Source organism: Phycodurus eques, chromosome 21 (assembly GCF_024500275.1).
Source record: "Phycodurus eques isolate BA_2022a chromosome 21, UOR_Pequ_1.1, whole genome shotgun sequence".
In the NCBI taxonomy this organism is placed as follows: domain Eukaryota; kingdom Metazoa; phylum Chordata; class Actinopteri; order Syngnathiformes; family Syngnathidae; genus Phycodurus; species Phycodurus eques.
In genome coordinates, this window is record NC_084545.1 from 12,304,652 (window position 1) to 12,319,654 (window position 15,003).

The following is a 15,003-nucleotide window of genomic DNA, read 5'->3' on the forward strand; positions in this document are numbered from 1 at the left end:
TCGCTATGTTTGGATCAATTGTCTGAATCCTGACTACTCTCGAGGTGCCTTGAGCAAAGCATCGATAAACGCCCACCCCACCCGAGTTCCATTTTTTTAATATAAAACATTCATTAATGTCCCCCTGAATAATTAAAATCTGAACTATGACTTTAAAAAATGCAATAAATCGTTGATTACAGTGTCTACAAAGTAGTAGTTTAAAATGTTGCCCATCGACACTTTAATAAGAAAATATTTGCTTTGTATGATACTTGATAAATCATTACACAAAATGGCAATCATGTGTTAAGCAGCTGGGAGAGGCTTTCAAGGCACTTCAACAAGTAGGCGCATAAAGGATTCTGTTTGTTCTCAGCATCTGTGGTGTACAAATGGGGGGGAAAAAGGTAAAACAAAAAAGGCTTCAAATGATTCATGAAAATATTGTACTGTAGTTAAGTCACTGGTATGAATCAAAGTGAACATGTACCCTTCCTAGACTTGCAGTAGGCTTCCTCAATCCTCAATCGAACTGAAGGACATTTCAGATAAATCTTGGCCTTGGAGGGAAAACAAGAAAAATTAGGACATTTTGTAAGTCTTAAGTCTAAGACCAGCAGAGTTTTTATAATGAGGACTTAATAATGCAAAGATAAAAGATGCTGGTCAGCTGCATTGTAAAGCTTTGCCAAGGATTTATTTGGCTTACAGGGAGAGAGGTAGATGCAGCTCCTTGCTTTTATTTACGCTTGAAGATAAAGTCCAAAGTCATCCGGTGTGAATGCGTGCGAGTGTGTGCGCGTGCGTGTGTGTGTGTGTGCATGTGTGTACCCGTTGGTTATTATGGAGCAATGCCCAAAGTGCAGATGCTCCTATGCAGCACATCTCCATCTCCTTACTTTCCAGACAGCAGAACAGGACTGTCAGAGCTTTGTCTGGAGGAAAAAAAAGCAGAGAAGTCGAGACTGTCAAGAATAATACTAGGTAAACTAACATTAGCATGTGTGTTTATATTTTTGCGTTCTCGCCGCACATTCTCAAATGTTACGATGAGGAATCCCTATTTAATATGGAAGTATTGCATTGGCCATGCCATTTTGAGGCATCCTGGTGCCAAGTAAGGGGAGGAGCTTCATTTAGTCAGGCAACTGCCCTGTGTAATGGAAAAGTAAGGCTTTGCCGGCATCATTAGACAATTCTAAACCTTATGGGGGGGTGGGGGGGTCAATACTCGCAGATTTTATCCCCGCAAATCATGGGGGAACACCGTATACTGAAATAATGATGATGCCGTGTCAATTTGCTTATTCCACGTAAAATCGTATGAAAAGCGACAGGTTAATTGTACATTCTGTCATCGTAGTGGAAGAGCATTTCATTGTCCTATCTCCTATACGTCACTGGCATATATCGATGAACAAATATAGATTATTTGTAGGAAATAAATAATTTTCTGAATCAGTACCCTAAGCAACCAAACAAGCGCTTGCTACTCATGCAACTATTCATCCATCAATCCATTTTCTGAGCCGCTTCTCCTCACTAGGAGTCTTGCAACTAATTAGTCTAAATTTGAATCCCTTTGCTCCCCCTTCCATACCGTTGGCAATGACGTGTGGCTTGTTGGCAGGACAAAAGCAAAGGTTGTGAAGGGTGAGCAGAGCGGGATGTCGATGCGGCGCCAGATCGACCAGCACTTCCAGCGCTCCAGTCACCCTGAGAATACTCTGCTGGCCGTCGACTGAAAACGACAGATTGACCAGCAGCCTGAGCCACAGACCCATCAGGCTGCCCGAGCCACTGCCGACGCCTGCACCCCTGGCGCCACCCACCTTGGGCACAGGCACTGACGTGAAGGCTTGCAGGAAGTTGTTCTGGGAGAAAAAGAACAATTGGAAGCAGTGGGAGATCATTGTGAATGCATAAAATCCTCAATCTTCGTCTTTGTTGTGTCCGTAAATGTAAATGTAGTACATTACAACCTGCCTCTCATAAGCACACACCGTTTTTTTTTTCCTTGTCGTGTATTGGGTCTCTTACATTTTACAAATTGGTTTTTACGTACTTCGTTCAGTTTTTCCCATTCAATCCCCATTGACCAATCAACAGACAGGAGAGTGTCAAGCTCCACCCTACCACGACCATACGGGTGCCATTGGTAGCCCAATGTAAAGGTGTGGAAAATTGGTGTCGCTTAGATCAGCATGAGTACCCAACTTCTGACTACGGTAGCACAAACCTTACCTTCTGCAAGATGCACCTGCAGTCACGGGACATAACCAAGTTGGCCAGCAGGGAGAAGGAAAGCTTCTGGATGGGGCTGTTGTCAGGGGCGATGCCTGAAACCAACCTCAAGATGGACTGCATGAGCGAGCCACTTGGGTTGCCTTTTGGTACTGGTGCGACACCTGCCCCTCCGCCACATATAGAACTGCATGCTGGGACATTAGAAAAAAATTAGCCACCTTAATAAGAAAATATGAACAATTCATATAATGCATATTTTTTAATATTATTTTTAAAGAGACGGGATAACCTCTCTTAATGTTCTAAATATTTCCATACCAGTGCTGTGCTGAGCAGAACTAACAACAACTAACAAGTCTGTTGCACTGTGGATGTCGTTCAACTTCCCATAGCTGGCGTCATCCATCCATCCATTTTCTGAGCCGCTTCTCCTCACTAGGGTCGCAGGCGTGCTAGAGCCTATCCCAGCTGTCATCGGGCAGGAGGCAGGGTACGCCCTGAACTGGTTGCCAGCCAATCGCAGGGCACATAGAAACAAACAACCATTCGCACTCACAGTCATGCCGACGGGCAATTTAGAGTCTCCAATTCATGCATGTTTTTGGGATGTGGGAGGAAACCGGAGTGCCCGGAGAAAATCCACGCAGGCACGGGGAGAACATGCAAACTCCACACAGGCAGGGCCGGGGATTGAACCCGGGTCCTCAGAACTGTGAGGCTGACGCTCCAACCAGTCGACCACCGTGCCGCCTAGCTGGCGTCATGTTTTATTAATTTATTTATTATTTGCAGACAGTCCCTACCCCCTGCAACTAGCAAGGAAACACTATTATACCCAATCTTGACTCAAACCAAAATTGTTAGCAGCCCCGCTAACAAAGAAATACAAATAAAGTGAAGAACTGAGTTGAGAAGCATTATTCTCTTCCTCACTTTGGGTAGCAGCTGTTTTTTGCTATTTATTTTTAATGCTATGCAGCAGCACCAGAGTTACTGGATAATATTTATAAAAAAAAAAAAAAAAGCAGCCAGCCTCCACCACGGCTGTCTGCCCGCCATACCAAAACATTTTGCACGGGTGCACCCTGTCTGAACGTGTCATAAATAAAGAAAAAGAGGGGAATTACTGCACAGACACAAAATATTTACTCAATCTTTGTGGAAGGTCAAAGACCCTGAGTAAAGCTCATTAATATCATAACGCCAGTGAGTTTTTAGGCAATTATGTAGGTCATGCATGTTAATTCATTGTTGTTCTTAGAGTGTTGTTGACAACCACCTGGTGCCTTCGGCTATGACTTTAATTAATTCCAACAGAGGGCTATTTGGTGGGGGGGAGAACGTAAAATACTTTTCCTTTTGATGTAACATTTTTTTCTTTGCAGACTTGTTAAGTGATGCTGCTCATTGGACAACCAGGTGGCTTGTTGGTGATGTTAATTCCGGTACAGTAACATATGTATGCTAATGTTAGCCTCAGGCTGTCTCAACACCAGTCAAGGAAGATCTTTATTGATCTACATACCGCAGTTAGAGGAATAATTTGAAATTTTGCAACATGAATTATTTTTTTAATCCAACATTCAGCATGGATTGTCATCGTTTTAATTTGGACATTTTCGTGCCTCAAAACAAAGCATGCACAGATTCAAACAAACTGACTGTAAACAAGGACTTAGATGAAAGGAAGAGAGATGAAACATTCACTTTTGTCTCTGGAGACAAAATGGTAGCCGGAAGGCGGATGGTGTAACATTAAGTCTAACTGCACGCAGCCTCAACACAACCTGCTGTTCAGTTAACCTTCAGGGAAATACTACTGGCTGCCTTCACTGCTTTCTGATGGCTCAGAGCTCTGTGCTTATATGGGGGGTCTATAGCGCCGGCCCCCGCTGAGGAAGCAGTGCCAATCATATAGAAATAGAGACACGACACACCGGCAGAAAAGAGGTTTACGAGTCTTGCAAATAAAACTTCAGATTTCCATCGCACAAGTGCAGCCCTGGCGCGTGCACATCCAAAGGGACCACAAGCTATTTATCAAAGTAACATTTCCCAGTTTCCTCACCGTGAATCTCGCCTTTTCTTCTACTCAAAAACTCATTTTTCTTACAAGCCTCTCGGCATTCAGACTTCCAATTAAACTGGAATACTAATTACTGAGGCAGAGTAGAAGCTCCCAAAAAAAATCATTTCCCACTGGTGTGAAATCTGCTGTCGCACACACAGATAGACGCCCTTTCCTCGTCACACTGTGGCCATTGTGGAGTGCTGGTCTTTGCACTGGGACACACAATGCTCAGTGGTGACTACAGTGGACAAATGAGCGCATTGGACAAACATGAGGCGAGGCACAGAAGACATGCAGAACACAACTGAGACACATATAGAAACCTGCAGGGCAGTCGGCCGTGTAGACACAGAGGAGCTCCAGTACCGCCTCCATGAGGGGGTCATCCATTAGGAGCCAAGGCCAAAGTGCATGCAGCACCACTGTGAGGCATACATCTATGGCCAACACCTACACAAACGGAAAACTTAAAGAATAAACACTAAATAAACGCAGAATAAGAATCAGAAGAAATCTTATTGACATATCCAATATTAATGAGAAATCTGGAAATCCTAATTGTCAGGCCTAAAATAAACTAGACCTGCTTGAAAAAGGGCATCCTGGGCATTTCAAACCCAAATGATCTTGCAAACCCAACGAGGACATCAAAGATTATGAAAAAATACATATTTTTAAATTGATAGCATGGGATCTTTAATACGTGGATGAAAATCCTTTGCAGTTACTGAGTACTTGGAGTTTGGAGCCAATGGACCTACAAATTTCCTCCCTAGAGATTGTTTTCTAGGAGTTCACTTGCTTTATTTTTTGGACTGATGTATCAGAAAAGCCATTTTCCATTCCAGCTAGATGAGCAAGGAGCATATTGGCAGGCTTGGATGAGGTTGATATGGAAAACCTGACCACTTTGACCTCAATCTCACATCTTGAATTTGTGGAAACCATTAAAGCTGTAAAAGCGGGACTATTTTTCACTCCTTCCTGATCTCGGGGGTGGGGGTAACCACTGGGGTGACCACCTGGAGAGTAATGGTGGTGTGATGGTGACTCGCCCATGTTCCGTGGGTGCTGGGGCGGTGCCGGCTGGCACCCGCCTGGGTCCCCCGCTCTGGCTACCGGTGGGGGCGGCGGGGCCCCACTGTCGCTCCTCGGGCCTGCTTCCTCCTATTCTCTACGTTGCTTGCATCCCGCCGCGGTCGCCCTCGATTTTACATGGATCACACACACTCCCCATGTTTTAATGCACCGCATACACCTATCTCTGGGGGGTGGTGGGTCTTGGATGAGGAGTGGGTCGGGCGGGTTGGCTGTTAGGCAGTAGTGCCTGGCAGCCCTGCCCCCACCCCCTCGGCTCACTGACCTCTCCTGATTTGGGGACTCCATCGTTCTGCTGGGGGACGTCAATGTTCACGTGGGCAAGTGAGACCTGGAAGGGCGTGATTGGGAGGAACGCCACCCCCCCCGATCAGAACCCGAGCGGTGTTCTGTTATTGGACTTCTGTGCTCATGACGGATTGTCCATTAACGAACACCATGGGTTGCCTCGGAGGGTGGCATTGGGTCCACCCCCCGTGGGTGGCATTGGGTTGTCGGGGCGCCCTCGGTGTGGGACGTGTACCGTCAGCCGGGCTGCTTTCGGGTGGAACCGTGGGCCTGATCCCACCCCTCGATTGATTGGGTGGGGCCCTCAGCCACCGCGGTGCGGCCACAGCAATTACAGGACACTTCTGTCAGTCTTTGTGCATGTAAAACGGTATCAATTCCCTTGCATGTATCCGCAGGCACACACCCCTTACTGCAACAAATAACTCATGAATATGCAAATTGCTTGTGTATCCCCTCACTTATACTCTCGTTCTGTACACTTTAATAATTTACATAATTAATGCCACCACACTTCAGTTGTACAGCCGGGTTCACGACCCTGGTCCTGCATGCTTCTTCTCCTGTCCTTGTCCTGTTCCATCTTGTCCTGTCCTTCCCTCACAGGGTGGATACAGGTACCCCATGCAACACTCATATTTAACGTTTCATTGTTGTAGATAATTTAATGATTTACTTCTCTCATCCTGTTTACAATTAGTGCTTTGTCTTTAGTCTTTGTTTCTTTCTGCCTTCTAGGAACTTTGTTCTGTTCGACTGATCAAGTCTGATTCTCAATAAACCTCAATTATAAAACCTCAGCGGAAGCTTAAAAACTCCACTGTGACACAGTCAAACTGTTCCGGCATAAAAGGGATACCGATTTTCAGCCGAACAGGACATGAAAAAAAAAAAAAAAAAGCTGTAAAAGCGATATGAAACCATTATGCTCTCTTTTTGTAAGTGTAATGGCCAGGTGTCCTAATACTTTTGTCCACAGAGTGAACAGTAGACGGCTTATGCCAGATGTTCTCAAATACAGGCACCCACCTCGCGCACCGCACCGCCAGCTTCACATAGGCAAAGAAAGGGCTGGTCGACTGCACAATGCGCTGTACAAAGTGAAGTGTGGCTTTCAGCAATACTACTACTTACTCTGAGAACGTCTGATCTCGGACAGGGCCGTAGCAGTTTGGGGGCAACAAACAGTCTATTGAGAACCCCTGGCATATACTGTAGTTCAAAAAATTGCACCACAACCGCAATTTTAGTGACCAGTCACAGAATTTTTGATTTTCCATTTTGTTTGGGGTGATTTCTTGTTTGATTGTTCATTTCTTTAGAAATAATTATTTAAGAACCATTTTTAAAAAGGTCATTGAATGAACCATTTAACTTTATTGATAATGACTCTTCAAAGGATCCATTTATGAAACGGTTCTTGAAAGATCTTTTTTTTTTTTTTTGGTGGTTCTTTGATGCACACCTTTAAATATGGCATCACTCCAAAGAGCCGTTTTTGGTTCCAGATATCAGCTTTTTTTTTTCTCTGAGTGTGAAGTCAGCTAAAGCACACGCTTTATGAGCTGTTAACTTGTAGTGACGTGAGTGGAGCCGTACACATTTTGGGGGAGTGAGCCTCATTTATAAGCACAGTGTTGGGTACGCAGAGAAACCATTTGAAACCAATTAGCAGCGGGGAATTAAAAGGCAAGATGCAGAAGCTCACTTTGCATTCTCGGTTGTGGTAGAAAGCACTCCGCAGGATTTCCACCATCAGCTTAACCTCCTTGAAGTAGCACTCTTCCTGATGATGTGGAAAAAGACAAATTAAGCACTTGCATGGGTGCACCCCATATTTGCTAACTAAATGGACAGTCACACCTCAAAGTAGTAGAACCATGCAATTATTCCCAGCAACAGAGACAAAAAAATTATCATAATCAAAGCTATAGTTACATACAACATAAAAATAATCTATTAACACTTGAGCATCAATATTATGTACAGTGGACCACCACGGCATATTCGTGGTTCCGCATTCGTAGTAACACCTATTTGATGATTATTTTGTGGAACTTCTTCGCATTTTTTTTCATATTTTTGATGGCAATTGTAAAGGGTTCACAGATTTGCGATATTCACGGTCAGGCTCCTTCTCTATTCCCTACAAATAGTTGGGGTCTACATTACTAATATATTTTTCTTGGTTTAGATTTAAAATAAACAAAAAAAAAAACTTTACATTTTAGAGGTCGTGGGGTAAAATAGTGGCTCCAGACAAAATGGCTTTCACTATAAAAGGATTAAAGGGGCCCTTAAGCAGGTGTGAGGCAACTGTTTTATTAAGAGGTAGTAGCTAACATTAATGGGACTATAAGGTATTTTGCAAATTGTGGGAAATTCCCACTTTCCTACTATTTTTAATAAATTCAAATGTTCTGTAGGCATATAAATTGAACCTGAGAGAATCTGGAAACAGAAACACTCTTTAGGGAGCATTAACTATCACAATGGTCATATAATTTTTTTTCCCCCCTCACCTTTTTGCGGTGGGAAGGCTTGCCGCTTTGGACTGACTCCAGACTGAGCTGAGAGTGAGTCTGCTTCATCTGCTCCACACAGCAGTCAATTAAGCCAGCTGTAGCAAGCACAAGCACATGCAAAAATCCACACATTACATCAATAAAGAATTTCACATATCACTGATAAAATAGGAGGTTTTTGTAAAACTGTGAAAAATACACAATACTAAAGAAATAAATCATTTGGGAACTTTTTTCAAACATTAACGTGACCTATTACGTGAAGATTTCAAATTGAAAAACAAAATGGAATCTTTTAAAGTTGTACAAATATGCTTATATTTGGTACGGTTTACAGTTCCTTCTTTTACATAGGTTTGCTTATATTATTTTGGTTATGTGCAGTGTAGACTTTCCAGCAAGCATAACTTTCACAATTATGGCCAAAAGTTTCAACTTTGTCTAGTTTTACTTCATGTGTTTTAATAAATTTAGCCGGGCTTTGATGTTTTTCTTAATTAAAAAAAAAAAGGCTTTCGTCTTGCAACCCTCAACAATATCCGAGACATACAGTACATAAAAGAGAAAGAAAAATATGTGAGATTGTTGTTAATTGTATGAAATTAATGTTGCTGTAGGTCTCTTCGCAGCCTCTCTGACCAGTTCTCTTCTTGTATTTTCATTGCATTGTTCACATATGGGGGGGTGTAAAATGACTCTTCTTTGTCTATATTTTAAATTACAAAATGTGAATATAGCATGGCTGTGTACACTTTTGGTACCCACTATATAGGATTGCGAAACAAAATGGCATATTACCTGTAGCAGCATGGTCCTGTGCTGCAGTGCTGCTGGCCAGGAGAGCCATCAGAGCTCTGGCTGTCAACATTTTAAGTGGATCCTGAAGAGTCCTCCTTTCAAAACTCTAGAATAAAAAAACAACAAAAATGTGTGTGTATTTTTTTTAACCTTGACCACAGTTATGTAGTCTGTACATCCTGCTCCTCACTTGCAGCAAAAGGTCACAAAGCTGGCTGGCTGACGGACTGCTCAGCACATCAGCTAAAGTGGCACCGTGGTCCGAGTTTAAAGTCGTGACCGCTCCTTGTCGCCTTTTTGTCTCTTCTGCAAAAATGGTAGAAAGGAACTGCAAAGCTACTTTCGGCAGATGAGGGTCCACGAACTTCTCAAGCACACACAATGAAAGCGTTTCTGCACACAAGAGAACAAGGAGGGACAAAGCCATAAGCACGGAATGAATAAAAAGTAGACAAATGATAAATCCAGTGGTGAAATATCTTCATCCAATATTTATTCATTAGGTGGTATTGCATGCTGATGGATCATTTCATCCACATCAAACTGCAATAAACAAACCCTGCCATGAATGCACAAAAAAAGGCTCAATGTTCATCTCTTACTGCATTCATTAAAAGTCCCTTCTGTGCCATCTATCAGCGGGAGCTATGTGAAGCTGAGGTGGTTTAAGGACGCGAATAGTAAGGGAAGACAAAAGGCACACTTGTGATGCAAACGTGGGGGAAAATATTGTACTGGGATCTGTGCAAGGAATGTGTGTCGGCACCAAGCATATTGTTAGCAGCTCCAACTGCATTCCTGCTACAAGATTTGTCCAAAAGGACACAAAATGTCTTCCAAGCAGTACTTTATTCTAATTTGGATCTTTTTATTATTTTATCATTTGCCCCTCCCATATACTGTATATTGTTATCAAATTGAATGATAACTTGTTTTTAAACTGTTATAAAACCATGTTTGTAACATATTCAAATGGTGTGGGACCACCTCCTGTAGCTGTTGCAAGTCATCCTCAATACATAACCCTAAAAATAGCTATTCATGTCCTTGTACTGTTCTGTTTGTGTTGCACATATATATATATACATACATATATATATGCATACATATATATACATACATATATGCACATATATATACATACATACATATACATATATATATATATATATATATATATATATATACACAACATATATATATATACACATATATACATATATATATATATATATACATATATATACATATATACATATATATATACACATATATACATATATACATATATATATATATATATACACACATATATATATATATATATATATATATACATATATATATACATATACACACACCCAACATTTGGGCTCAGCTAATTTTGTGTTTTTTTTTTTTTTCTTTTCATCCGAAATGCAAGGACCTATTTTTTATTCCATGCATTAACTTTACATCGCGCTTGTCCTCATTAGGGTCACGGGTGAGCTGCAGACTATTCCAGCTGACTTTGGTCGAGAGCTGAGGAATACCCTGGACTGGTTGTCAGCCAAACGCAGGGCACATTTGCACTCGCGTAACACCCAAGGACAATTTACAGTCTTCAATGAAACTAAGAACCTGGAGAAAACCAAAGCAAGCATGGGGAGAACATGCAAACTCCACACACAAGGCTTGGAGCAGAAATTCGAACCCCAAACCTCAGAACGGTGAGGCTAACCACATAGAAACCTATCACTTTTTGACATTGACAGTCCCCTTCAAGTGGGAGGTAATGGCTTATGATTACTGCTATTACAGCATTCCTCATTCAAATCAACTACATTCAACACAAGCATATAAATATATAACAGTACCTGTGAACATCCGCCAGCGTCTCCCCAGTGCAGCAGAAACAGATGGGTACACTATAAAACTGTCCCTCTTCACCAGAGTAGCCATGAGCGTAAACACGTCTGACCAGCATGCAAGGACGGTGTCCCGCGTACTTTCATCTGGAGTTGAAATGTGACATTATGGCTAATAATATAACAGATGAATACTTCAATATAAGATAAAGTGATAAAAAGTCAGCATAAACATAAATAGCAATGCAGTTTATAATGATTATAAGGACCACACCTAATCCGACAGTGTTGAGGGTGAGCGCCGCCACCAGGGTGGACAACAACTGTTTCAGGAAGTCCAACTGTCTAATCAGCTCTTGGCTCAGCGAGACACATGACTGCAGGAGCTTGGAAAAGCCGGACAGGAAGTGAAGAAGCATGATGAGCTGAGTGAACAAGAAGAAAAAGACAAATAAATCCCCAAGTCTAATCCAATCCTGTCCTCGGAAAACCCGCTGTCACACTGTTTTATGAAAAGCCGTTTCTGAATTTATTCGATAACCAGCAAAAGAGCTTACCAGTACATGGTCCTAAAGATTGATATAAAAAATACCAAATCAATACTCAAAAGGTTTTTTTTTGTCTGTTTACTCTATGAGCTAAAAACTTCTCTTGACTGTCACCTGACTCTTGATGTCTTCTCCCTCTCCAGGAAGGATGTTTGGTGCCTTCAGTTCACTGAGGCATTTCTCAATTGGCCCAATAGTCACCAAGCTAAGGGAACAAAAAAATAAATAAATAAAATGTGTTTAATGCACCAGAAGATCTTTATTTTATTAATAATTTAGCAGACAGTTACTGCAGTGAATTTAGCATGTGGCCTCTTACCCCGCCAACACTTGCAAGAGCTGATTCTGTTGCATGGCCGTGAGGGTAAAATCTGGCAAGACGGCCAGCAAGTTCATCAGCAGGCCACAGTGGGCCACAAAAAGGTCAGGAGTAACCATGACAACAGGCTGCGTGGACAAGAGCCGGCCTGGTTGGAGGTCTTGCGAAGCAACAGAGTCGCTGGTGTCGATGTCGCTTTGGCCTAAGAGAGATGTCGTACAGTGTATCCACTAAAAACTCTACGATTGTGACGACAAAAAAATAAAAAATTCCCTAATAGAAATTATTGGTTATTATTCGTTTTATGATAACCTGTTTGGAGTTCAGTACTGATTATCCTGTCAGAATTTAGGTGACAGCAAAGCTGTGTCCAGTGTTTTTTTCCCCCCCTTCTCAGTATGAGCACTATGCATTTGAGAAAAGAGAAAACCCCTGTTGAAACCGTTTTTGTGATATGATCAAATGAGACCAATGTTCAATATATCATTTCAAACTTTTCGCACTATTAATGTGTACCTATAACCTGCACAACTCAATTGATAAAAAAACAATCATTTCGAGAGGGAAAGTAAAAATAACCAACTGCAATAATGTGGTTGCCCAACTGTACACCTCTCTTTTATAATGTGGCTATGTTCAGATTTAACCAACAAGATTTAAACTCATGTTAAATGAGAGTCAGCACACCCATGCCACCATTTAAAATGCCTCTGATTAACCCCAAATAAATTTCAGATGTTCTAGTAGGCGTTTCCTAACATTTTGTTTTCTTTCTAGCAGAAGCGTGAAGGTTTTGTGTCAACACTGGACTGTTCAGAATTCCTCCCACCATGTCTACGGCCCCAGGTCCAGCTGAAAAGAAACAGCCCAAAGCATGATGCTTCCACCACCATGCTTCACTGTAAGTACGGTGTTCTTTTGCTGATGAGCAGTGTTGTGTTTGTGCCACATACATTTTGAATATCTGACTTTCCTTCTCAAAAAGATCAGAAAAAAGTCAATTTAATTGTACATGTTACAGGTGACATACTCAGTATTGCTTTTACGATTTGTATCTGTACTTTTACTTACGCACATGTCGGGTGACCACTTTGTAGTGTGACCACTAAATAACTATCTAAATATTACGAATTCTTGCACTTCATCACATTTTTAGGAATTTCAAGAGTGCACAATCTATGGTACCTTGTGCTGTTAGCCTGTTAACAGGAGCATCTGCTGTGAAGCTCATGGGGGACACAGCCCTGGACGTCTCAGAACCTGAACGTCTTACCTGCAATAAACGACATGGATTTGAATCAAAATGTGAATTTGTGTGTCAGTGTGGCACACGTTGACTGGAAAAGAGCAATCTAACCGTGGTGCTCGACGTGGACAAGGAGCTGGGAGGTCTGCTGGAATCTGCAGCTGGTGCTGCTGCTGTAGCACTTCTCCAAAACTGCAGAGAATTATCTGAAACTGAAGAGTGCACATTGGTCAAGATTCATATACCGTACCCCTTTGCAACATCAAATTCTAGCTTTTTTCATGCTCTTGCAATCACATTTTAAGCATTTGCAGCACCTTAATGCTTTGAAAACTTATATACAGTATTTAAACAAAGTACAAAGCAAAGTTTCATTGTGGCATAATTGACAAGTCTTAATTACAGTGAATATTTGTACGAAAACCATTATGAAGCCATACAGATAAATAAAATGAAAAATGGTAAGTAAAATGGTAACTAAGCCTGCGTTCCAGTGTTGCGTGATGACGCATTCTGGAGTCGGTATATAAAGCAGTTCATTGCGCACGTTTGTGACCTCAAAACCACAAATTTCCTGTATTCAGTTGCATAGAGAAGTTATTTGTTGTGAAATATACACTACTTTTTTGCTTTTATTAAATTTTTTTTAGGTTATTTTTCAGTATGGTCTCATTTATTTTTAATTTCTTGTATTGAATTGTAGTATAGTCTTATGTTTTAGATTCAACTTTATGCAACATTGGTTGATAACAAATGGTCAGTTTTACTCATACCTACCGATGCTGACTATTGTTCTCTGAGTAATATAACTTGATTAAAGCTTTTTCTAATTGCCAATTCGCAAAGCTTTAATATGAGTATAAAGTTGTACTGGGACAGCCCTAATATTTGGCTTTCAAACTTGATGTCACCTTCTCTAACCTGTTGAAGGCACAATTCCAACTGCTCGGTGTTCAGTCCATTTTTGCACAACTTGCTGTTTTTTTTAAAGAGGAGCTGAATGGCAAAATTAACAACAGAGGACTCTGCATCTTTTTGCACAATTGTTTTTTGTCAATGTCTTTATGTCCCCAAAGTGTTCTGTAAATTGACTGTTTGTTGTACTAGAGCGGCTCCAACTACCGGAGACAAATTCCTTGTGTGTTTTGGACATACTTGGCAAATAAAGATGATTCTGATTCTGATTCTGAACAGATGTTTGATCCAGCTATTGTCCAATACATTTCCAGGTTCAATTACGACTGGAATGCCATCATGGTGTTCACATTTTGAGATCACAAGATGACGCCAAGCAATTGATCAACAGTACCTGTTCTGGATTTTGGCATGTAAAAACTCATGAAACATTGAACAGTTGGTCATGTTCAATCAAAAGTTTAGAGAATTTCAAATAATGTTCCCCTGTTAACGCACATTTTTTGTTCCTCCTGAAATTTCATCTAAGGGCCAAATAAGGGCCAAAGTAGTGTATTTTAAGGTGATGTATTCAAAACATATATTTAAAGCATCAAGCATAATTAATAATTTAATTTCTGACTTTACCTGGTTTGGACTTCAAAAACTATGATTGACAACAAGTACCGATACACTTTTTTCTTTTACAACTATAAAAGGACGAATTGTAAAATGTACATATGAGAGATGTATGTGCAGACAGGATTAAAACCTACCAACTGAAGCACTGTCTTGAGGTCCAAGTCGACTGGGAGCCCCAAAAACAGGTTTTTGGAGATAAAAAGTGTACCTGCCTCTGTAACAGGTAGAGGCAGACAGAGCAACGTGCTGGAAATACTGAAAGTGGTAAAGCAGAGCCTGGAGCGCAGGAAGACCCATCAAAGACACACCAGACACCTCGTTGTGGACGCAAGGTTGCTGGCAGAGAGACAAACAGAAATATAGCACAGCAAATGTTATTTTATTTTAAAATAATCTGTAATTTATTTTAAAATAAATAAATAAATAAAATAATTTCATAATTTTAGTTTGGAAAAAAAACCTCATGAAAACTCCCAAGTACAAAACTATGAAAACATA

General features: G+C 41.1%; 1 protein-coding gene across 5 annotated transcripts in view; it reads right to left on the minus strand.

The window, feature by feature from the left end:
* Positions 1-275: 275 nt before the first annotated feature.
* The window catches only part of rttn (rotatin), a 46,229-nt gene continuing 31,501 nt past the window's right edge, over positions 276-15,003 (minus strand). Inside the window, exons 33-50 of one of the 5 annotated variants that reach the window (XM_061667088.1) lie at positions 14,640-14,841; positions 13,081-13,181; positions 12,909-12,996; positions 11,724-11,925; positions 11,519-11,609; positions 11,131-11,281; positions 10,866-11,003; positions 9,200-9,402; positions 9,010-9,115; positions 8,209-8,306; positions 7,395-7,472; positions 4,624-4,750; positions 2,548-2,697; positions 2,227-2,420; positions 1,583-1,856; positions 814-917; positions 473-542; positions 276-361 (exon numbers count right to left, since the gene is read on the minus strand). In XM_061667088.1, the coding sequence (XP_061523072.1) occupies positions 282-361; positions 473-542; positions 814-917; positions 1,583-1,856; positions 2,227-2,420; positions 2,548-2,697; positions 4,624-4,750; positions 7,395-7,472; positions 8,209-8,306; positions 9,010-9,115; positions 9,200-9,402; positions 10,866-11,003; positions 11,131-11,281; positions 11,519-11,609; positions 11,724-11,925; positions 12,909-12,996; positions 13,081-13,181; positions 14,640-14,841 (2,457 nt within the window). In that variant the 3' untranslated portion in view covers positions 276-281. Of the gene's footprint in view, positions 362-472; positions 543-813; positions 918-1,582; positions 1,857-2,226; positions 2,421-2,547; positions 2,698-4,623; positions 4,751-7,394; positions 7,473-8,208; positions 8,307-9,009; positions 9,116-9,199; positions 9,403-10,865; positions 11,004-11,130; positions 11,282-11,518; positions 11,610-11,723; positions 11,926-12,908; positions 12,997-13,080; positions 13,182-14,639; positions 14,842-15,003 lie in introns of those variants that run through there. The other 4 variants (XM_061667090.1, XM_061667089.1, XM_061667091.1 and 1 more) reach the window with 4 other exon arrangements.